We start from the raw sequence: 24530 nt of genomic DNA, 5'->3' as shown, positions 1-24530 counted from the left end.
AATCCGATTATATCACTGACGCGAAGTCATATCACGGAATTACACCCGGTTATAGGCCGCGTCTGGATGATATAAAAGGTGCAACGGTGGATAGGTGGATCCCGCCTCTTAGTGACGGCGGCGATATTGTGTGGACTTTTACTCGTGCAACATATTCAACGGGAGTGGGAGGATTAGGATTTCGTGTTTATCTGAGCGAAATTACTGAATTTTTTAAAACTATTAATGTGGCGCACAGCGCGCAACTAGCGCATCTACGGCAACGCTTCCAAGAACATCTTTCTGATGTAACAGGTTCACGTGGAGAAATTATTAAGCAAATCGAAATATTAAATCAGATTTCCGCAGATATGGAATATATTAACCAACGAATGATTCAGGTAGTAACTAACAGTAGCTCCATCATTAAACAACAATTTTTGGATAAGTACTCGCTGACCGAAGCTGAACTGCCGAATTTTAAATTACCAGGATATGTTTCCCCGGTCATCTTACGAAAATTCGTCACTGATATCGTCGATGAATACTTCGATAACATACTTGCACAATGGAAGCGAATACTACCAGAACCCGTTATCTTAACACACAATAATTCCACAGCGAGCGATGGCCGGCATATTTCTCCGGGCATCGTAGCAATCACTGATGTCGTCGCAGTCAATCTTGTATGTGATGTCATCGATGGCAGTTACAACATAGACACGACAACATCGAATCAAGCCCAGCAAGGGTTTATACTGTATTCATTTACTCCTAGAGAGCCACCTGGATTTTTGATCGTGCAAGAGCCAATCAATCCAGTATTTCTGCGGTGTCATAATCCGACGCTGACAAGGATAAATTTTAAAGTCACTGACCAGCAACATAGACTGTTGGACCTGCGTGGGGAGACTGTTAGTATTAATTTGCTGGTGAAATCGTGAAACGATTTCCGTCTTAAGACTTTCATCCTAAAGTGTTTTACACTCCAAGGATTTTCGTCGTGAAAATACGAAGTATTTTTCAAGGACTTTCATCTTAAGACTTTCAATTAGCGATATCGCTATCATAATAATGTCCAAAAAATCTTCGAATTACCAACAGTATGATTCCGATGAAGATCTCTCTGACAGTGATTTTGTTGTCAGTGATGAAGATGAAAATGTGTCCGACATTTCCACTGACAGTGACAGTGAAACACAGCGTGATTGTCAATCACAAAGTGATTCCGATGATAGCCCGGTTGGCGTTTCCAACGACATCACCATCAGCGACAGCACTGTCATAATAAATTATATTAAATGAACGCGAAAATAATAGTATGTATCAACACGTGAAATATTCCATCGTTGACAAGCGCGCGCTTGAAGAATTCATCCGAAAAATATTTACCGGAAATCATTCCCCGGGCGTTGTTAAAATAATCATCGATAAGTACGGCAATGATGACTTTTTACTGACAGATTTTCAGCTGAAGCAACTCCGCGAAAACAATATCACGATGATTACTTGTGATGCAGACCAAATCCTCAATGTTGCTCACTCGTGCATTTCACGGGATCATCTCGATAAGATCCTGCAGTAGAAATGTCAAAGACATTTCCATCCTGAAATTCGAAGAATTTCAAAAATATTTTACTTTATATATATTTTTTTTACCACTGACCAGCGTCGTGGATTCATGGGGTATTTGCTGGTAAAATTTAACAAAACAGACCAAAGTCACAGATTCATAACGGTATTTTGCTATGAAAACCAACGAAACAGACCAAAGTCACAGATTCATAACGGTAATTGCCGGTAAAATTTAACAAAACAGACCAAAGTCACGAATTTTGTGGGGTGTTTTGCTATGAAAACCAACGAAATCGGACAGTTGCATAATTTACACAGTAAAAAAAAAATATTACTCTTTTTTTACTTTCGATTTCACTTCCTTGATTTTATCAAGGTACCCGATTTCACTTCCTTGATTTTATCAAGGTATCTGACGAAGTCAAGGTGAGGTATTTACTTCCCGTTGACTTCGTGAATGACTTCGTCATCCGTGACAAAGCTATCATTGACTTCAAAATTCTCTGGATTTTCAGCGGACATACAATGCTTTAATTTCCGGACCCGATTATTAATTATCTTTTTAGTTTCATACTCAGCTGCCAGTGCCAGCCTGATCTTTTCGATTGCACGTGACAGTGGAACAAATTCATTTATTTGTGTCTCCGCTACGCTGGCTAGCGATTTATACAAATTATTTTGGATCATCTTTATGAATCGATATTGAGTAGGAAGAATATAACGCCCTGCGCGTTTAGCTTCGTATAATGATTAAAAATCTGACAGAATAGTTTCAACATTTAGTAATATATTAAATCCTTGTTTTTCTAATTTTTGAATAGCATCAATCACATTATTGATATTTTCTTGATTCAAATTTATATATATTTTTAAATCTTTAAATATTTAAAGAAATAAAAAACATCACATCTCCTTGAGTCTCTAGGGTGTCTTATGACATCCTACCAAACTCAGGAGGGGCGGAAACACTACCCCCGATTGAGCTCCTAAACTGCCAAATAACAGTCTAGAAAGCCCAGAGGGTGTGTTTGCGAAACGACGAGACATTCCCCATTTGTGAACCTCCTTGCTTACCATTTGATATGCTAGCAAGGCTCATATGGGACAACACATAACACATAACTTATCCTAGTACTTAATTCTAACTTATCCTAGGGACGGTACAAACATATAGTATTTACAGTAGAAGCATATTTACAGCAGCAGTTGTATTTACAGCAGTAGAAGCTATTTACAGCAGTTGTATTTTACAACTGTATATATAACTTATCCTGGGACTTAATTCTAACTTATCTTAAGACGGCACAAACATATATAACTTATCCTAAGGACGGTATGCGGGGTTATAATTCTACATCCAACAAGTTGCACACGTACCCCTGAAATCAACCCTGTTTTGGGGTAAAAGGTTACCCCGAAACGGGGCGATAACGAAGAAGGTTGTGCAACTTCGTTGGGTTTCGAAACCCCAATATGATATCAGGACGATATTGTATATAAACTGACTGATACTTGAAAGTTCAGAAATAGCTCAGCGTGATTTGTTTAAAACGTATTTTCTTAAATATGATCATGTGGAAACCACAGATGAGCCATAAACCCGAACAAGTGTAATGAAATAGCGATATTGTCTGTGAAAAAAAAGATAAATACGCGTTTGTTTGATAAAATCAAAGGGATAAAATCATTCTTGCGCTGTCACCTTGATAGCGTCAAGGGAAGTTATTTACTTCCTTGTGCAGAAAATCGTCTGCTCGTACCTGTCACCTTGACTTGTCAAGGGGGAAATAATTGTATCATTGACTTTCACGCAGTCGCTGCAGAGTTATCTCCGTTGGAAAATTCTCGTGATAACGAAATATAATTTTCTGATTATTATACTTTTTTGCCAACGCGGATTTATATATTTTTTCTGCAACTTTTTGTACTGAAGCCGCACAGATACCGAAATACTTGCCAGCTGCACATACAGAATGAAATATTATTTTTTCATTTGTATTTAAATTCATGGAAACAACCTTCTTGGCTCTTTTATTGTTACGGCCAGTATTCCAGCCTTGCAATTTTCGCTCTGCGTCACAGCTCTTAAATTAGATAAATTATTATTAAGTTTATCTCCATCAATGTGATCAATTACAAGACCCTTTTTGATCTCTCCGCGGAAACACTAGAACAAGAACCTATGATTATAATAATGTTTCCCTCCAGCAACCCTAAATTGGAGATAACCAGCATTATTAACAGTACCAACTGGTTTTTTCAACCTACAGTGTCTGACTATTCCCTGTGGTGATGCTTCATAATTTTTAATGGTTGGATGTGAGACAAATTCTTGGCTCATTTATATAATAATGTATTTGTCTAATTTATAATTTGTCTGAAAACCTAGTTATATAATCACTCTCGGATTTTAGCGCGTCTCCGTTATTTTTTTTTATTGTAATATCGCTTGAGTTCCCGGTATCGTTTCCCCCCCCCCCCCACACCCCGCACATAATTGTGTTTTACCCCTGACACCAATGCCACATCGCAGGCAACGAATAGGTCCTGTGCTTCCTCGTTTGATGCTCTGTATATGTTCACCGCAGAATTCCTTCCTACAGGGCTTACCACAGACTGTTACACATCCAACTTTTAACCATCTGCAGTTGTTCATTGTATATACAATATTTTCTTATTTAAATATTTGTCTTAAATATAACATGGAGGAGTTTTCGAGGTTATCCGCAGTTGGCGCTGGGAGATTCGATCTTGACAGGCTAAACCCGGATCCACGACGACGGCATCTAACTGATCTGTTCGATATTATCAACGAGGGTAAAAAAGAATTCAGCGACGACGGGGCCTCTCATGTATGGTCGACATTTAAAATTATCCGCGACGACGACGATGTCATCGATGAGAACATCATCGATGCTACAATGACTGATGCCCGAGCAAAAACAATTATTGATTATATTAATTTTCATCAACGCAACAAGAAATACTTTTTCAGAATAAAATTTATTGTCAACGTTGAAGACGATACGTGGATTATCCGTGACAAACTCGACCCTGTTCTTGCTAACGGAAAGACCGCTCTGTTAAGTAGTGGCTGTAAACCAGGAATGCTCACCGGGATTGATATACCATATTACGCTCGAGCGTATCCTGTAACCGCAGTCATTTATGGAATATATCCTGTAAAAAAACCAAAAATTGATAAACTCGCTCCGATGCGAACGACTGCGTCGACGACTACGTCGTTGGCGTTGAATTGTGTAGCCGAGCGAGTAATGGAACATTTTAAAAACACAAAACGAGGAAACGGTTTAACCGACCTGCGACGTAAAAAAATAACATCATGGGGTGAATCGGTTAAAGATACCGGGGCAACAATAAATGATGTTGCTGCGCTATCAAGTAAATTAAAATGCTCAATAACAGTAAAAACACTAACCGGAGAAATATTATACAGTTCGAAGCATTATAAAAAGTCAGGAACACCGATTGAAATTATTGATCATAATTCGCACGCGTGGACTGATGCGGTTACAATATTTCCACGAGACCGTGTTGTCAAGTTTTATTCTGTAAACATATACGAGGTTATTTACGCGCTGAGTAAAACCGACCCTGTGTCGGTTTGGTTATTTAGGAGCTCTGAAGATGGCGACTATGATCAATTTGTGAGACCCAACGGAGAATTATACAGAACAGAATCGTTGCACCAACAAATGAAAAAACTCGCAAAAACGTATATGAGAGATGCTAGCGATGAGCAGTTATTGGTTAATTGTTTTACAGTTCCAAGTGTTGCCGCTCACGCCGCCAGAGAAAGAAATTCGTGGAGACCAATCTGAAGTCAGTTTCTTTCAGATATACAATTAAGTTGTGTCGAGTATGGTCATGGCGGGTTGTGGAATACCCGATATGACTACCGGGATATGATTTCCGTGGATATGATTGCCTGCTACCCAGGAAGCTTTCTCGGGAACGGCGAGTGTCGCGAATACTTTGCGCGGTTTGGACACCCCACGAACTCGATGACACGAGTCGCCGTAAACGGCAGTTTACCCGACGCTGACCTGACAGGATTTGCTCGTGTGACTTCGTTTGAATTTGCTGCGGGACTTCATCCGATTTGTTATGTTTGGTTTGGCAGACACTTCGTCGAAAAGCGCTGGGTACCAATAGTGTTATTGCGATACATGCTTGACAGCGGCATACTGGTATCGTTGACTGTCAGCGAAGCAATCATATGTTATCGACCGCAGACCTCAGTTTGGTTGCCAACACCAGAACGTGTAACTCTCGATGAAGTTATCGAAGAATGGACACAAACACGTCCAGAAACTCCTATTGATGCTATCCGAGAAGGAGCTCCTAAAATTCTCAAGATTAGGCTCAAAAACAGTGAAATCACAGCGAAAGATCTTGGACGAAGAATAATCGGTAAATTTACTCAGGGTGCAGCATTTGATCATAAAATGCATCACTCGCGGTTGATTATCGATGAAGCTGAATTGGATTTTATAATCGCCGACGCGGTTGCCAGAGACATATTTTGTAACAGGGAGGATGTGTTCTTGTCCGACGGGAAAAAGTTGGGCACAATTGTAAGTTATATCGACGGAGAATCGCCTCAATACACACATTTGAGATCTTCAATGCTGGCTTATGTTTCTATAAATTTGTTATCAATGGTAAATCGATTTCCTGACACCGCAGTCAGAGTTGCCACAGATTCATTTTACATCGACAAGAAATATTCAGAATCACTGACCGATATAATGAAATTCTGCGGCGGAGATGAATGGGGTTCGTGGAGAATAAAAGCCGAGATGTTGCACGAGTATTGTGAATCCGCTGATGTTGCAATCGAGGACGATTATTATAAATCAACAATGCCAGAAATATCTTCCGCACCGTCTGTGGATGATCCAATCACCAGACATAAAACTGTTTATTTGAACGGGCCGGGCGGGTCTGGTAAAACAACTCGAGCGATTGAATTATTTCGGAATTCAGATATGATTGTGCTAACACCCACACACAGACTTGCCAGGGAGATGAAACAACGAGGAGTCAATTCTTGTACTTATCACAGCTTTTTCAAATACAGCGGCGGTACGTGGACGCCAGATCGAATGGGAACAAAATATATCAATGATATAATAATTTGGGATGAGATATGTACGGTACCGCTGGAAACGTTAAAAACATTTCTTGATTGGCTGTTAACGAAAAATACTGCAGTGATTATGTGCGGCGATCACGGTCAACCACCTCCGTTTGTCGGCGCATCTTCGCATGATTGGCTGAGGAATTTTGTTGATTATCACGAAGAAGTGTCTGATGATTACCGAGCACTTGATGCAACGCTGAAAGAATTTAAAACACTAATCAGGCTACAACCGAATAAAATTCAATGTGAAATCATGCGCCAGATGATTCCTGAAACTTCGATGAGCGACTTTTTACAAGTGTGGAAACCAAACGATTTGATAGTGAAGAGTAGAAAGATAGTCAGAGACACACTTCAACAACAGCTATTTCGGTTACAAAAAATAAAGTTTCCAATGCTGCCAACGCCGTTATGTTATAGACCAACTGATACACGGCTACAAAATATAGATGTTGATATTCCAGGACGCCTGACTGCGTCAGGGACAGAGAAACAGAATTTAGTATTGAATGATATTGTGCTAGTTGACATCGATGCTGTTGAGGATGCACTAGCGATGAATAAATCCCCGTGGACGCTAGGATACGCAATGACCATTCATTGTTCTCAAGGACTGACTATTTCAGATACAACTCTCTGGATCATTGATGATCGAATCGAATAGTCAAACTTAGTCTACTTGGCGGTGTCCAGAGTCAGAAGAATATCTCAACTGCGAAGAATTGTCTTGGAAAATCCTTCGGATTTTAAATCAAACGCTGATAAAAACAATGAAAACAACAGCGATGGTGATGTAATAAGAAAAAATCTCGCCGGTTACAAACAGAGTGACAAAAAAAATAATCGCGATTTTGATCTTGATGTTGACTTCGTTGTTGCGCTGAAACAACAACAGAATAATCACTGCGCGAGCTGTAACTGCATAATGCTATGGCAGTATTCGAATAAAAATTCAAGACAATTTACCGTAGACAGAAAAGATAACAATCGCGGTCATACACGTGATAATGTCATGTTGACCTGTCTTGAATGTAATCGACGTCGGGGTGCCAGCGCTAGTTAAGTCACTTCAGTGATTTTGGCGGCAATTGTGTATCCTCGGGAATTACCTGAAGTTGCTCACGGGTGAATCCGCGTTGAGGAGCAGTTGAATCTAATCTATAGATTGCTGGTCTGCCAGTGGATCTTGTCACGGTGGATATGCTATGTGTGGTAACACTCCAAATGGGATCAGTCGCTCTTCGTTTACCACCTTCAAGTTCACCTGGTTCATATAAATATCTTACAGTAACATTACCCAGTATCGGCTGCGCTGAAGAATCACGTCGTACGGGTATATTTTTTTTCGTGTTCGCGATGGAAGGTTTCATGTTGGTTGTTCGAGTTATTTCATTATTTAGCGCAGTTATCACGCTTGGTAATCTTGCAACCCATTCGCGCGATCTCGTATCCTGAATGAATTCCCTCGAGTATTGATATCCAAATAACCGCTCAGCAAGTGTTCGATTGAATCGCTCAACAATTGCCTGATCACGGTGAATTTCAGTGTGTCCTCGTCGTATGGTGACGTTATGTTGTTTCATCAACGATGATACTGCACCTTGAAATTCTTTGCCAGGATCAACTTGTAGCAGATGTGGCCATCGCAGAGGTCCTCGCCGATAAATTCTTTCAAACGCAGAAGCAACCTCGGATGCTGTTTTAGTTGTTAACGGTTCCGCATCTTTGTATCTACTGGCAACATCAACTATGGTTAACGCGTACTTGTATGTGCGTCTTCGGATAGTATCATGTGGCAGAAATAATATATCAGCCTGATGAACCTCATTTGGTACACTAACATCGAAATGCGCAAAGTGGATTTGTTTAGGGCGCGGTAGATAAATTTGCCATATTGCCTGTCGGGATAACCAATTTTTGGCAACCGCGCGTGTTACTGATGCCCCGCTAGCAAGTTTATCAATTGCTGCGTTACCTCTCCAGTATCCGCTTGGGGAATAATAAATCGACTCCATTATATACCAGTACCTAACGCTAATTTACCTTTCATTGCAGTTTTTATCAACCAGGACGCTAACCTTTCTTTGAAAGATTTATCAGGGATGGCATTTAACGCGTGAATTAATTTCACGTCCGCGAGATGGCGCTGTTGCAAATCCTTGCTTCGGTAAGCTACATCATGAGCATGGCACGCTGCATCGATAGCGTTTATCGGATACTCACCGGGTTTTGGTTGATCCTGAGCATCAAGTCTGATATCAAGTCGGGTTCCTGGACCACAGTAATTATATCCTGGAAGATGTTTTTCTCCTGGGTATTTAGCCCACGAAGCTCCTGGTAATTTTCCTAACTTGGCTGCGATATCACCTCCGCTTTTTTTTTAATAAATCTAAATTGTTTTGTGCCACATCGTTCACACTTACCCGTGAGCGATTGTCGATTATTTTTTGTTGTAATTGTTGTCGTATGCGTAGTTGGGGTACGTGCTCGGCATTTCACACAATATAAATCCATATTATTTTATGATATATCTAATGGAAATCACTGACTTTTCCGCGACAAAGCGACGAGAGCCAATCAAGCATAACTCAGTGTTACCAAATTCAATCCGAATGATTATCATAGGTCCATCTGGGTCGGGTAAAACACAGCTGTTGTTGAATTTGATAATGAAGTGGATGAAGTGGGATAAATTATATTTGATTGCCCCGTCTGTGGACGATCAGCGATGTTATCAAGTGCTAAAAGATTTTAACGAGAGTGCAAAAACAATCAGTGAGACCGACGAAAACGTAGTTGAATTCATAACTGACATAAATGATGCACCCGGCATTGATGACATCGATGGATCAATTAATAATCTAGTAGTGTACGATGATGTCATGCTGGATAAACAAGCAAACCCTGCGAGAATATTTTCCCGTGGGCGTCATAAAAACACTGATGTCATTTATGTGACTCAACGGTATACACAAATTCCAAAAGTGATCAGAGATAATTGTAACGTTCTTGCAGTGTTTAACGGAGTTGACGCACACACGCTGAGAAATATTCATCAGACTTGGTGCAGTGGTGACATGGACATCAATAAATTCAGAAATTTCTTTAGTCATGCTCAACGAAAACCACACGGGTTTGTGACGATAAATTTACATGATCCTCGGACACGATACCGAGTTGGGTTAGATACATTTTTTAACTAAAAATCCTAAAATGATAGCAGCAGAGAGACTGGGCCACCAACGTCGTCGTCGACGTCACCCCCGCGAAGAAACATTTTTTATAGTGAGTTATCGCTGTCGAAATAACCCCTTCTAGCCAGAAAAGAGGATTTAGTCATCAGAGTTTCTGGCTAGAAGGGTTATTTTTGTGAAATAAGACCTTCTATCAGAAGAGTTTTCGATAGATGGTCCTGTTGGACGAAAAAGTTGGTGGGCCCAGTCTCTCTGCTGCTGTATGTGGCGCCAGGCCTGGAAGGTGCCATCATTAACCAGGTGTCCATGAAGTTCCAAAAAACAAACAGCCCTTTTCAGGGCTACCCAATACTCTAGTAAAGAAATAACCATCAATTTGCCAATGTGTGTGTGTGTGTGTGTGTGTGTGTGTGTGTGTGTAGGTAGAGTAGTGTGAATATAAGCACTGACTCTTTATTCATAGTGCGAGTGTATGTGTTTGTGTGTTTGTGTTTGTAACCGCTCACGTAAGTTTGTGTGAATAGTAGATTATGGGTTAGTTTATTGCTTCTTAGCGTATGTGGAGAGTATAGATAGGGTTATGTAAAAGCTCAAGTACGATTGTGTTTTAATGATTTGCGTGTGTAAATAGTAGATTTGGGGATTGTTTATTGATGGTTCACGTATGTGGATAGTAGATCATATGAAATGAGAAAAGTAGGGGATGTTTTCCTTCACGTCCGCGCGTTGTTTGGTCATGATCTAGGTAAGATCAATTTTATGTTTTAGGGGGATGTTTTCCTTCACGTCCGCGCTTTTCGTATAAGAACCCACAGTATTCGTCGTTCAAACCATTCTATAAAAGAATAAAAAAGAAGATGGCTTCGAACCACCTTGACAAAATGCAAAAATTACAAGACGTTTTGGACAATTTAGGAATGATGGAGCTGATGTTAGTGAGACTCAATGAAGACCACTATTCCTATAGTCCCCATCGAGTAAAGATGGAGATCAACAATTTAAGAAAAGTAAAGGACATAATAAGTGGTGTCATGAAAGAGATAAAGGAGGAGAAGGAGGATGAAGAGGAAAGGATAAGGATAAGAAAATGGAACGAAAAAATTGAAAAAGAAGAAGAAAATGAGAAGAGGAAGAAACAAGAGGAGGAAGAGAAGAAGAAAGAAGAGAAGGAGAAAAAAAAAGAAAGAAAAGAAGAGAAGAGTGTAGGAGAGAAAATAAGAAGTTGGTTGAGAAAAAGAAGAAATTAGAAGCAGAATAAGAAGAAGAAGAAAAACCAAAGGCCCTTTTCAGGGCCACCCATATTTCTCGAAAAGAGAATGACTTTCAATTGCCTACCCCTTTTTTTTTTAAAAAAAAATTTTATTTAAAAAAAAAAAAAATCCCATATTCAATTTCCCTTGACGCTAGATTGTCCCACGATTTTTCTCCATATTCAATTCCCCTTGACGCTAGAGTGGCCCACGATTTATTCCCATGTTAAATTCCCCTTGACGCTAGAGTGGCCCACGATTTATTCCCATGTTAAATTCCCCTTGACGCTAGAGTGGCCCACTATTTTTCTCCATGTTAATTTTCCATTGACGCTAGAGTGGCCCAGGGGTCTCTGTAATGCTAATTTCCATTGACGCTAGGGTGGCCCACTTCACTACTGGCGTAATACTTAACTGACAGAGTGCCGTATTGAAGCATCAGCTGATATCTGATTCCATTCAAAATCAACGAGATTAATAATTGGTAACCAACACTCTTAAAAAGACATTATAAATGCTCAAACAGATCATTTGATGTATGTTTGCACATTTGATCACATTGTATATGTCCCACATATGCAAATTTCCATTCTTGTTTACAAGTTTTGGGGATCAGAATTTCACATTTAGTTAATGATATATGATTTAATGGTACCTATAGTTGATCTGTGTGACCACATTTGATTGTATTCACTTGCAATATCCAAATTTGCTATTTCCCTCATGAATGAGAACTTCACAGTGAAGTCATCTTTGAAGGTATTTTATATTAGCATATGATTGGTATTGATTGTCACAGTGGAAAGGTAAGTACTGAGAAACAAATGTAGAGAATATATAGTAAAATTAATTGTGTTCTATGTCAATTTATCTCTTCAGCAGACACACGTAATACGTAAGCCAAATCAGCTGCTCATTTCCAGCCCAAGTTACGCATTTGATCTCCAATGCTAGTCTAACTGTGACAGGCAGGCACCAACAAGCCAACCCATTTCCAAGCCTAAATCAAAGTAAATCTAAACCACACGACATATTTAGCTAATATGTGAATTTATAAATGCTAGGCTTGTGATAATTTGGCTCATGCATTATGCCTAAAAAACTAGGGGGATGTCAAAATACGAAGCTATCCAGTGAGACCTGATTGGGGTACTCTAAGTATCATCCGAACAGCCGTGTTTTGAACTTAAGTTATTGGAGTAGAAGAATTTGATTTGAAGAAGCATTTGAAAAAGATACTGGAGATAAATCATTCAAATGTCAAGTTTGTGATAAAATGTATACCAGTAGAAACCGGTTGAAGACCCACACGATGGGACATACCGGAGATAAACCATTCAAATGTGAATTTTGCGATAAACTGTTTGCTAAGAGAAGTTATTTGAAGACCCACACGATGGTACATACTGGAGATAAACTATTCACATGTCAAGTTTGTGATAAAATGTATATCAGGAGTAGCAGTTTGAAGCGCCACACAATGGTACATACTGGAGATAAACCATACAAATGTGACGTTTGTAATAAAATGTTTACCACTATTACTCATTTGAAGAGACACACGATGGTACATGCTGTAGATACACCTTTTAAATGTCAAATTTGTCATAAAATGTTTACCGGCAGTAGTAGCTTGAAGTCCCACATGACAGTGCATACTGGAGATAAACCATTCAAATGTCACGTTTGTGGCAAAATGTTTGCCAGGAGTAGTCAGTTGAAGCGCCACACGATGGTACATACTGGAGATACTCCTTTCCAATGTCATATTTGTGAAAAATTATTTACGAGCGGTAGTCATTTGATGACCCATGTGATGATACATACTGGAAATACACCATTCAAATGTGAAGCTTGTCATAAAATGTTCACCACGAGGAGTCAGTTGAAGAGACACAGGATGGTACATACTGGAGATACTCCTTTCAAATGTCAAATCTGTCACAAAATGTTGACGAGTAGTAATAATTTGAAGACCCACACTATGATTCATACTGGTGATAAACCATTCGAATGCCAAATTTGTCATAAAATGTTTAGAACCAGCAGGAAATTGACGATACACGAGAGGATGCATGATGGAGATAAACCATTCAAATGTCAAATTTGTGACAAAATGTTTATGTGGAGCTATCAGTTGAACAGCCACATGATGATACATACTGGAGATAAACCATTCAAATGTGAAGTTTGTCATAAAATGTTTACCACGAGTAGTCAGTTGAAGAGACACAGTATGGTACACACTGGAGATGCACCTTTCAAATGTCAAATTTGTCATAAAATGTTGACGAGTAGTAATAATTTGAAGACCCACACTATGATTCATACTGGTGATAAACCATTCAAATGCCAAATTTGTTATAAGATGTTTAGTACGGGCAGTATATTGACGATACACAAGAGGATGCATGCCGAAGATAAACCATTCAAATGTCAACTTTGTGACAAAACGTTTATTTGGAGTAGTAGGTTGACGAGCCACATGATGATACATACTGGAGATAAACCATTCAAATGTGAAGTTTGTAATTACATGTCCAAACAAAGCTCTGATTTGAGGAAGCACATGAGAATCCACACTGGATATAAACCATTCAAATGTGAGATTTGCAATGAAATGTTTACATGGAAAAAGCAGTTGAAGGCGCACATGATTGTACACACTGGAGGTAAACCATCTAAATGAGAAGTAGTGATTTGAAGTCATTTGAAGAGCCACACAATTATTCATAATGGAAATAAACCATTCAAATGTAAAGTTTGTAATTACAGGTCTTGGTGCATCAATGGTCTGAAAAGTCACCAAAAAATACATACTGGATATAATTAAGCCATAAAAATGTGATTTTGTTAAAACAAATTGTTAAGGACCAGTAGTAGCTTCAAGAGACAAGAAAAAACGTACTGGAAATAAACCATTTAAATGCCAAGTTTTTCATAAAATATTTACCTTGAATATTTACTTGAAGAGATGCATTATATTGTAGATAAATGATTTTAACATCAAGATAGTTATACAATATTTATCTGGAATAGTCACTTGAAGAGATACATCATACTGGAGATAAATCATTTTAACATCAAGATAGTTATACAATATTTACCTGGAGTAGTCACTTCAAGAGATACATCATACTGGAGATAAATCATTTTAACATCAAGATAGTTATACAATATTTACCTGGAATAGTCACTTCAAGAGATACTTAATGATAGATACTGGAAATAAGTCAGTAGAATTGATGATTCTTCCTCTTTTTTACTTCAGATTAATACCTGTTTATTTTCCCATGTCTCTTTTTCTTTCAGTTTTGTTTGTGTACTTTTATTGGTACCTTTTTCCATTTGCTTTTGGCTGTTTCTTTTCTTGTTTTGTTTCTGTTCTTTTGTTTTTCTTGTCATATTTCTTCTTCACTGACCAATACAACAAAGCCTAGACAGAGTTTTCTTTCCTTTGGCTCAAAAATATGTTGGTATTTATTATGGTCGATATCAGCAATATTTATCCATTTATTTTAGTACAGTTTAAGTTCTCTTGTGCAATTTGATGCCTTACAATGTTCTTAGTTCCCAATTTCTAGCACTTAGAGCCTTTTAGTGTATCTCAGTGCATCTTGTTAGTTCTTAGTGGTGTTGACCAAGATCATAGAAATACATGATACATACTGGAAAATAAATGTCTAGATGTTGTGATGATTTGACAATGTACAGAAGGATACATACTGGAGGTAAACTGTTGAACTGTGATATTTATGACACATTGTTTAGGACCAGCAGTAATTTGACAGAAGAGGATGCCTTTTAGAGATAAACCATTCAGATATCAGTAATATGATAAAATGTTTATGTGGAGTAGTCAGTTGAAGAGGCACTGGAGATATGCCGTTTACACATGAAATTTCATTACCACTTGTTTGTAAAGAACAGAAATTTGATGACATGCAAGATGATGCAATAGGAAATCAAACATTGTGATGTGAAGTTTGTGATAAAATGTTTGCAAGCCACATTCATTAATAGGCAAATGATGATTAGACAGAAGATAAATCATTGAAATGTCAAGTTCGTGATAAAAGTTTACCTCGAGGAGTCATTTGAAGTGAGAATCATTGATTCATACTGGAAATAAACCATTTAAATGTGAAGCTTGTAATCAAATGTGTTGATTCATACTGTATACAAAGCATTCAGATGTAAAGTTTGTCATAAAGTGTCTTAATATAAGTATGTTAACAATGGCTGTCCAATGTCCTATTGACCTCATTACACAATGATGTTAGAAACATAAACGTATTTGATATTATTACAGTATTATCACATTCAATTGATGGCTGTCATATGAAAATAGAAGTACTATATTTATAAGGATCACTACAAATCAAAACAAAGTTGTTAGAAATCAGCAACATTACCCAGTGCAGCGTTCTATAAATAGAACACCTATTACCTATTTGACTGCATACGCATAGGCCTGCCTGTTAACTGTTAAGCAATGTAGTGTATGTTACATTAACAGCAATTTTTAACCATTTTACATTTTTAGTATACATCATTCTATTATGTGTGGAAAAAATTAGAGTAAAGTCCGATTGTTATAGTTGTTTAGTTATTTTTCACGGAATTTTTGTTTTGTGCTTTAAAATCGTGAGAGGACTCGTTCACCGTCAAGTCAGTGAGACCACGTGACCAACCGTAGCTACCATTTCTCATACTCGAAATTTAGAAGTTTGTGTCCGTGTATACATCACTGTGTGATCTGAATTTGATAATTTTTACAAACTAATTGCTGCCTGCATCAATATCAGAGCATTTATCGAAGTTATTGAATCTGTCATAGTTGTGATTCTAATGATGAAAACTTCGTAAGTATTGAATGAAATCAGCGACCTCCATTTTGGAGAGTGGAGATTACGAACCAGTTACTTTAAATAGCAGATATTGACCAGACCATAAACAGTGACCACGTGATCTGACGTAATTGTCATTCGCAGAAATGAATGTAGTACATAATAGGGGGTTTTCCACCAAAGGTGGGTCTACGAAAACCGGCTTAAAATGGCTGATATTTACAGCAGACGTCAAAAGGTGCTTCCATGCGAATGGAATGGAGACGTCAAAAGGCGCTTCTGTGCAAACAGAGTAGAGGTGTCCAAAGGTGCTTGCATGAGGTAAAGGGTTAAGAAATGATATGAGTTCCACTGAGTATCATTCCAGGTTTGGTGATTAGTTATTTGGATTACTAGTCCAAAATTAATTTTACAGAAAATTCAATCCTTTCTAATGTGCTGTATAATTTGGTCAAAATGTAAAACTTTTGAAGTGATATTTGCTAACCAAGTAATCTTTAGGAAGTTAGGCTGTTTGCAAAATATTAGCTTTTGGTTTTACTGGCAGAGATTATTTAAGGGTTAAAACTTTTCTTTTTATAACATCATAATGTGTATCATTTTTTCTGTGATGGGAAATGTTTACTTTTTATACTATGCACTTAGATTTGAAGTTCCCAATCCTTGTACATGTATATGGTTTTGAATTTGCTGACGCTAATAACATTTCTTTTCCGTAATTATTTTCATTTGATAGATATTTTACTGGAGACATTGATTTCTTGATATATAACTTCTAATTCTGATTTATGTTGAATCATAGTTTTAAAGGAAAACAAAACTAATTTCATTTGTTTGTGTATGAATTTTTAGTAGGCACACTTGTTTTCTTTGATACCTTTTGCGGTTTCGTGCATCTCAGGGACTGAAAATAGCAGTGTTCCAAAGCCCGGACCAGTAGTTTTTCCACTTTGATCCAAGAGATAAACGTCTCAGAAATTCATTAGATTTCTCTTTTCCATAAAGTGGATATTAAAAGTATTTCTCTGCAGTCTCAGCATCGTTTCTTAAACAAGGTGTGAAGTATAAACATGTTAATATGCAAAATTACATAAAAAGAATGTTCCTCTAAGTCCACTTACAGTTTTGTTTAGGACATGATAGTCAGACTGAAACAGTGTATATAGAACAGTGTGTGCGCCTGTGTTATTTTACCTTTAAATGAAGTACCGTTCAGCATAATGATCCAAGATCCAAGATCTAAAGCCTAATCTTGTTCAAGGTAGCTTCACGTTGTTACTTGGAAATAAGAAATAAAAAAATTAATATCCATGAAACCTCATTCAGCAGGACTCGAGATGTCAGATGCAATGACCAGCTAACAAAATGTTTACTCGTTTTGTATGACTGATCACATAGGGTAAGGTTGAATGAGCCAATGACTACAACACTAAAATCTGAATCAACCTGCAACACGTTCTGCTCCAATGCTCAGACCTACTAATTCTTATTAAAAACGCCCATATGAAGAGGTCTATTCACTTACAATGTCAAGGAACCGTGTTATTGTATTTCAGCTTGCAAAGTAAGTATTTTCAGCATTCTGCAGAAGAGATCAAATGAACGCGTGAATATATATATATATATATATATATATATATATATATATATATATATATATTGTTCGTTCTTTTACTGTATCTATAATAAAGATCACAGCTATGTAGCTATATGATGCTTAACATGTTTTATCTTCTGCTTACTTTATATTTCCGTTTTCACCTGTCTTAAATCTGATTGGCACTATACATCATTACAATATTGTTATGTGACTAATATTATCGGCCTATGGCTGACATTGCCAATAAACTATTTTCACCAGTATTATTATTATAATATTTGTTGCATGGGACATGTTGCTTTCACTCTCATATCACAGTGTTTTCATGATTGAGATACATCAATGTTACTCCTTTTCTGTAATTTAATAATATTATAACCTACCTGTGATCATCGTTAAAGGTTATCACCTCTGTATCTCGTTTTGGCAGATAATAAATACAAACAACATCAACACACACATACACACACATAACAATTGATTTAAAAAAATTCATTTTGTAAAACTCTTATTATCTGTGCAATCACCTCACACATATAATATATAGTTACGTGTAACTATAAGTACAACTTTTGTGTAGGATTGATAAACATTCCTATCACTTTAGCAAATACATTAGAATCAGACAATACACAAAGGTGACAATAATCGCTGTCCATGCAACATTAAATCGCTTGTGCATCTCGTGTATATATATATATATATATATATATATATATATATATATATATATATATATATATATATATAGCTTCATTGTATTGCAGGATGCAGTATTTTAACAGTGTAAAACCAAATCAAGCTACAGTCAAATTACAGACTACATACACTTTACAATCAGTATGGACTGTTATTATTCTAGTGTTTTCCTTATAATAATAGTAATACGGCATTATTATATTAATTTCCTTATAATAATAATAATAACAAAAATAATAATAATGTGCTTATTTGTAATATAGACCACTAGTGACTGATACATATTATATTAATAATAATAATAATAATAATAATGTGTTTATTTGTAATATAGGCCACTGGTGATTGATACATATCCACACATCAGGCGGTACAAAATATAATATAATGCATATCAAAAGAAAATCGTATTTATAAGAAGTAATATACATAAAAGTAATACTTATTGGGGTTTTTTCGGATATAGGAGTGACTAAAGTTTATATTGAGCAGTAATCAAGCAAACGTTGATAAAACGTATTCTCTAATCTTTACGGCTTTTATAGTAAATAATGCTAAACAAGTCATCAGAATTTTACTAAATATCATTGTGTATAAAGTCCTAAGCATTTCTAAGGTTGGATTTTTATATACAAAGATGGGTAAATATTTTCTTCGTACTTCTCCATATAGAGGACTAGTAGTAATAAAAAAATTGAGTTCATTTTCGATGTTTACCGTTACAAATTTGACACAATCTTTCCTCATAGCAGGAACATTAATATCTTTCGGTATTACGTCTGATTGGCAAGTTCCCCGCTTTAAGCATAATGATTATATCAAACGATCGTTTTCTCCCAACAATTCTAGATATTTTTCACCAGTAAATTCTGCTGCCAATGACCGATAAAACCGCACTCTTTCCATCGACTTAATCTCATCCTGCAGCTTTTGCCTAAAAATATCTTCACATCTCTGACTGAACAATCTAAGAAAATATATTTTCATCATTTATGCCCTGTGTGCACCAAATATTGCAAAATTCATATGTAAATAGAAGCTTTTTAACATAGCTGGCCCAGCAATCACAACAAGCCATCCCCCCCCCCCCACACACACACACACATCTTAACTATAAATCGTAGCATTGTTTGGGATTTCGGTCTTGCATTTTTTGGAATTCTTGGCCAATATTTCAAATTACCTTTATATCTTATACACTGCATGCTAATTCTTCCTTATTCGTCATATACGAATGCATTTGGAGTAGACTTAGATGTACCAAGGATATATTGACAAAATGACAAATGAGCTTGTACAATATCATTGGCATCATAAAAAAAACCTCACCTCCGTAATTAAGTATGAGGGCTATCTTTGCGTCAAACAGACGAAGCGGTCCAGTTGCGGGTACTCTGCCAAATTTTGAAAGACTTTATTTGAATATATGCACAGCCTTCAGTGCCTGCAAGTATAGAGTTTTCTGGCATATATATCAAGTGATTTGTCAAGAAAATATGCATCCTAAATACTTATCATATGATTCAATCTTCACCTTTGTATGGCCATAGTATCACTTTTCGTAAATTCTGAGATAGCAACCTCTGCGAAATACACTTTTATTTATTCCATATTCACTTTTAATTTCCACTTCAGGCAATACTTCTGCAACCTATTGAGTATATTTCTTAACTGGTGAGCAGCTTCTACAAAGACAATTACGTCGTCCGCATACAACAGTGAAAATAGTTCAAAGATTTATACAGACACTCCTCTGTTTCCTTCAGCTAGAAAGATTTTCAAATCATTCAAAATTAAGAAATGAGTAAAGACGATAAAACAGAATCTTTGCACACGACCAAAGGGCAATTAAACACATCAGTAATACGAATGTTGGACTTAGCACATGATTTTACATCAATATAAATTGCCTTAATGATTCTTAACATTTTTCCATGAGTAGTTCTACTAACTAGCTTTTGGAACAGTAAACGTCTCTCTATCGTATCAAAGAATTTTTAATAGTCAATAAATACTGAATAGAATCTACTCCTATGTTTTCTGAAATATGTACACATTAATGTATATAATATAAATACATGTATAGTATCCTCCGTGGAATGCCATGCTCTTAATCCAGCCTGTTCTTGGCCCAGTAATTCGTTTTCCTAACCCATTCGTTTATTATGTTATTTACATATTAAAGTACATAATATAAATATATTATCCTCCGTGGAATGCCCCGCTCTAAATCCTTTTTGCGCTTGGCCCAGTAATTCATTTTCCTGCACCCATTCATTTGTTCTGTTATTTAAAATCAATGTAAACACTTTGCTTAATACCGGTAATAAAATAACGCCTCTGTAATTGGATGGGCATTTGCACAACCTTTCTTCAAAATTGGTACGATGATAGCCGTTGCCCAGTATTCTGGATAATGTCCAACATCGAATAGTTTATTAAATACTATTGTTAATATTGGTGCAATCGTGTTGCTCGTACATATAAAGAAGTCGCTGCGTAAAGCATATATTCCTCCACCTTGTATATGTTTCAGATTACTTAATGCTATACATATCTCTTCTTCAGTGATTGTTCTACCTAAAATCTCGAGAATTACTTGAATGTTTTCAGTTTACTGTCTCGGGGCAACAGAACTGGAAAAATTAAATAATGCAGAAAAATATTCATATCAAGTTGCATACGCGATACTGTTATACCAGTGTCTGTGTTCTTTACAAGGCACCAGGCAATTTGTGCCTCTATAGAGTACAATGCAGATAAAAGGATATTGTTTGTTTTAATTCATATTGCTTTTCCTTGCTTCTTGTAAGAGATTTATACATATTTCTATAAAATTTATAGTCTTCAAGTGTTTCACTTGTAAGATTTAATCTAAGATGTTTTAGATATCTTAAGGCTTTGCTTTTGGCGCTTGCGCAATCTGTATCAACCCAAGGCTAACAATTCTTCTTGTAACGTCACAGCTAGAATTTGCTTAATATAAATTGTTTTCATTGGGCTTGCTGCATCGTGGTAGATATCAGTAATATTTCGACGCATTCATTAAGTTTGTTATTGTTTATATCATTTACAATCTTGTACATAGTTTGAGATAATAGATCTTTGAAATTTTTTATATATAAGAATGACCTTCTTTGTTCCATAAGTATACATTTATTTCGTTACCCTCCAGGGACACTTATAACCTTTTGCTCTAGTTTACCCATGTAGACAAGTGAAAATACAATGGGCATTTGTATTGATTCCAGTCTATCATCTATGTCAAATATTGATATATCTTTCAAAACACAAACGTCGGCTAAGACAGAATATAATGTTGTGGCCGAATTGCCATTGAAACATGTAAATTTCCCTATCCCTTTATCTGACCCACATCTACCATTGGCGATTCTCAATCCAGTCATTTTGCGTCGTAGGGAAAGTTTTTATCCGTAAAGATTTATTTCCCTTATGTCTTGATAGGCCCGGTCATTAAATTTCTTCCTTTTCTATATAACTAAAGTCTTCAAGTTGGTCAATAATACTATCATATTTGATAAAATATCGCTCCGTTGCAGTATAGTCATTAAAGTCACCTGCAATCATTCTTTTATAGTCAGCATATTTAAATTTTAGGTGAGCTTGCCCATTTTCCACCACTGCATATACATTTTCTTTTGAATGAATGGAGTATTCGGGTGACAAATAGAGAAAACCAAAAATTATGTTCCACTTCATTAATCTGACCTCAGACAAAACAACTAACCAAATGACATTTTTGAGGCACTTTTTACTCTAGATATAATAAAATGCTTGAAGAGGGGTTCCCCAACGAAAACTGAGAGCCGCCAACCGAATTTCTTTTAGGACGTTGTGATTTAATACTTACGCTATCAACGATTTTGCAACCGCTAATCTTAAACTGATCGATAGTTCCTGTCCATGTTTCGGGGCCCCGAGTGGCCAAGTGGTCTAACGCGCTTACCGTCACGGATCACTGCCATCTCACCTCTGTCTGCGTGAGTTCGAGTCTCGGATTCGTCTAATGTGATTATGTGAGAAAGCTTGCCAGTAGCTTCTCGTGGGTCGTTGATTCTTTCCGGGGGTTTCTCGGGTTCTTCCTCCACCATTTATACTGGCCGCCATGTATAGCCTATCTTGTGCTGAAAAATGGCGTTAAACCTTACAAAAACGACAACAACCTGTCCATGTTTCACCAAAGTCTAGCATATCAAATTTTTTCAACATAATAAAATCTAACCTCTCTTCTCTAGAATGTTTCTCACTTTAACCAGATATATTCCATACCAAACAACCTATCACAGAAGTAGAACCGTTCTTCCTCATACGCATTTTGTGGGCTTCGCAGAGTCCTAACTTTTGTCTACAAAAACAGCATAACTTCTAACCTCATCAAATACATAAACGTAACCGTCTTTTATTAGCTTGTCATATTTGTAGAATGTATTTTTCCCTTCAATGGTTTTTTCAATGTCGGGTAGAGAGTGACATGAGCTTTTCTCACTCTAAATGGAAAATTTTCAGTTACACGTACGTTAACTGGTCTGCTGGCTGGATTTACGTCACAATTAATACTTCCAGTTCAGTACCCACAAATGTAGTTCTAGTCTATTTTTAGAACATTTTCTCCTCTCTCATTTTGGTGGTGATAGAAGAGTTTTATTTATGCATTTTTGGTAGGGATTTAAAGATAACTGTTTATTCTTGATAATATGAGCTCAGGATGTTGTTGTCTGTGTGCATTTTGGCGACAGTGCACAATGAGTAATAAGGCCTTGGTGATGATCCGGAAGTGAAATCTGTGTTCTGTTTACATGCTGCTATGTTGACAGTCCAGCATCTCAAGAAACAGCAGGTCGACCTTTGACAAGAACTTCACCGTGAAGTCATCTTTGAAGGTATTTTAGATTAACATATCATTTGCATTGATTATCACACAATGGAAAGGTCAGTACTGAGAAACAAATGTAGATAACATAGAATAAAATTAATTATGTTCTATGTCTAGCTGCCACTGTGGGGGGCCCCAAGTGGCCGAGTGGTCTAAAACGCTCTCCGTTACGAATTATTGCCATCTCACCTCTGTCTGCGTGGGTTCGAGTCTTGGATTCAGCCAATGTGGGTATGTGAGAAAGCTTGCCAGTAGCTTCTCGTGGGTCGTTGGTTCTTTCCGGTGTTTTCCCGGGTTCTTCCTCCACCATTATACTGGCCGCCATGTAAAGCCTATCGTGTGCTGAAAAATGGCGTTAAACCACACAACAACAACAACTGCCACTGTGTTCTCGTTCTCAGACGTGGTCCTCATGGCTGTTGCAAGGGCTAAATTTCCTTGTTTCACTATGGCGTCTCAGCACTGTCTCTTTGTATTTATAATTAGAAACTTTAACAATCACCGGTCTTGTACTTTCTTTTGATCTCAGCCGATGCGCTCTTTCAACGTCCATCCTCTCTGCAGCTAAACCAAGCATCCCTCATATACACTTTATTCTGATTAGTAAGCAATTCATTTTTGTTTCTCAGCTCATCTAGGGAACATTCAATAGATAGAAAATGCTCATTAAATTTCCTTACTTCATTTCTTATTTCGAGCATTACAATTCTCAAGCTTGAATCAATTGTTTCTGCAAACTCTATAAAGGTATTGTCATTCATATCTTCCCTTTCCCTTTCTGTCATAATATTTGATGAGGCCTAGGAGTTCGGCTGCGTTAGTACATAAACATGACCCCAAATTGGACTTGTCCGATTGGGTCCAGAGTTATCCATCCACGTAAATAATGTGTTTTGCGAGTTTGCCTCCCGTTTTTCGGTAGATGACGAGGTCTCGCATTATTTAGAGAACTATATATCGTCTGTGAACCTTGTGGAAGTGTTCTGTCTCCTTGACTGTTTTTTTTTTCTTCCCCTATGTCCAGTACCCGGATTAGTCTCCACTCCATGTACAAATAACAAGAAAAACAAATCACATTTCACTGCCAGAGATAAACCCCTGATTTACATTTTTGTGATTCATGTAGTTTTCGGAGATTTGTTTGGCTGGATGAAACATCTAATTCTGCACCTTCACTGCTCCAAACCAATATCCACCGTAAGCTGAATCAATAATAATAATAATAATAATAATAATAACACGGTAAATATAGACTGTAAATAGTATTATAGTCTTTTCCTCTATACAATATACTACTTGTTTCAGATTTATTCATCATGATA

At 37.0% G+C, this 24530-nt stretch overlaps 1 protein-coding gene across 1 annotated transcript; it reads left to right on the top strand.

The window, feature by feature from the left end:
• Window positions 1-12170: 12170 nt before the first annotated feature.
• LOC149784762 (uncharacterized) lies at window positions 12171-17863 on the top strand. The gene has a single exon (XM_089932783.1). The coding sequence runs from the start codon at window positions 12442-12444 to the stop codon at window positions 13852-13854; it is 1413 nt and encodes a 470-aa protein (XP_089788909.1). The 5' UTR covers window positions 12171-12441; the 3' UTR covers window positions 13855-17863.
• Window positions 17864-24530: the final 6667 nt, after the last annotated feature.

The sequence above is a fragment of the Sinohyriopsis cumingii genome, chromosome 14, assembly GCF_028554795.1.
Source record: "Sinohyriopsis cumingii isolate HCF-2022 chromosome 14, ASM2855479v2, whole genome shotgun sequence".
NCBI classification, from domain to species: domain Eukaryota; kingdom Metazoa; phylum Mollusca; class Bivalvia; order Unionida; family Unionidae; genus Sinohyriopsis; species Sinohyriopsis cumingii.
The sequence above is the reverse complement of the archived record's forward strand: the minus strand, read 5'-3'. Positions and strand labels throughout refer to the sequence as shown.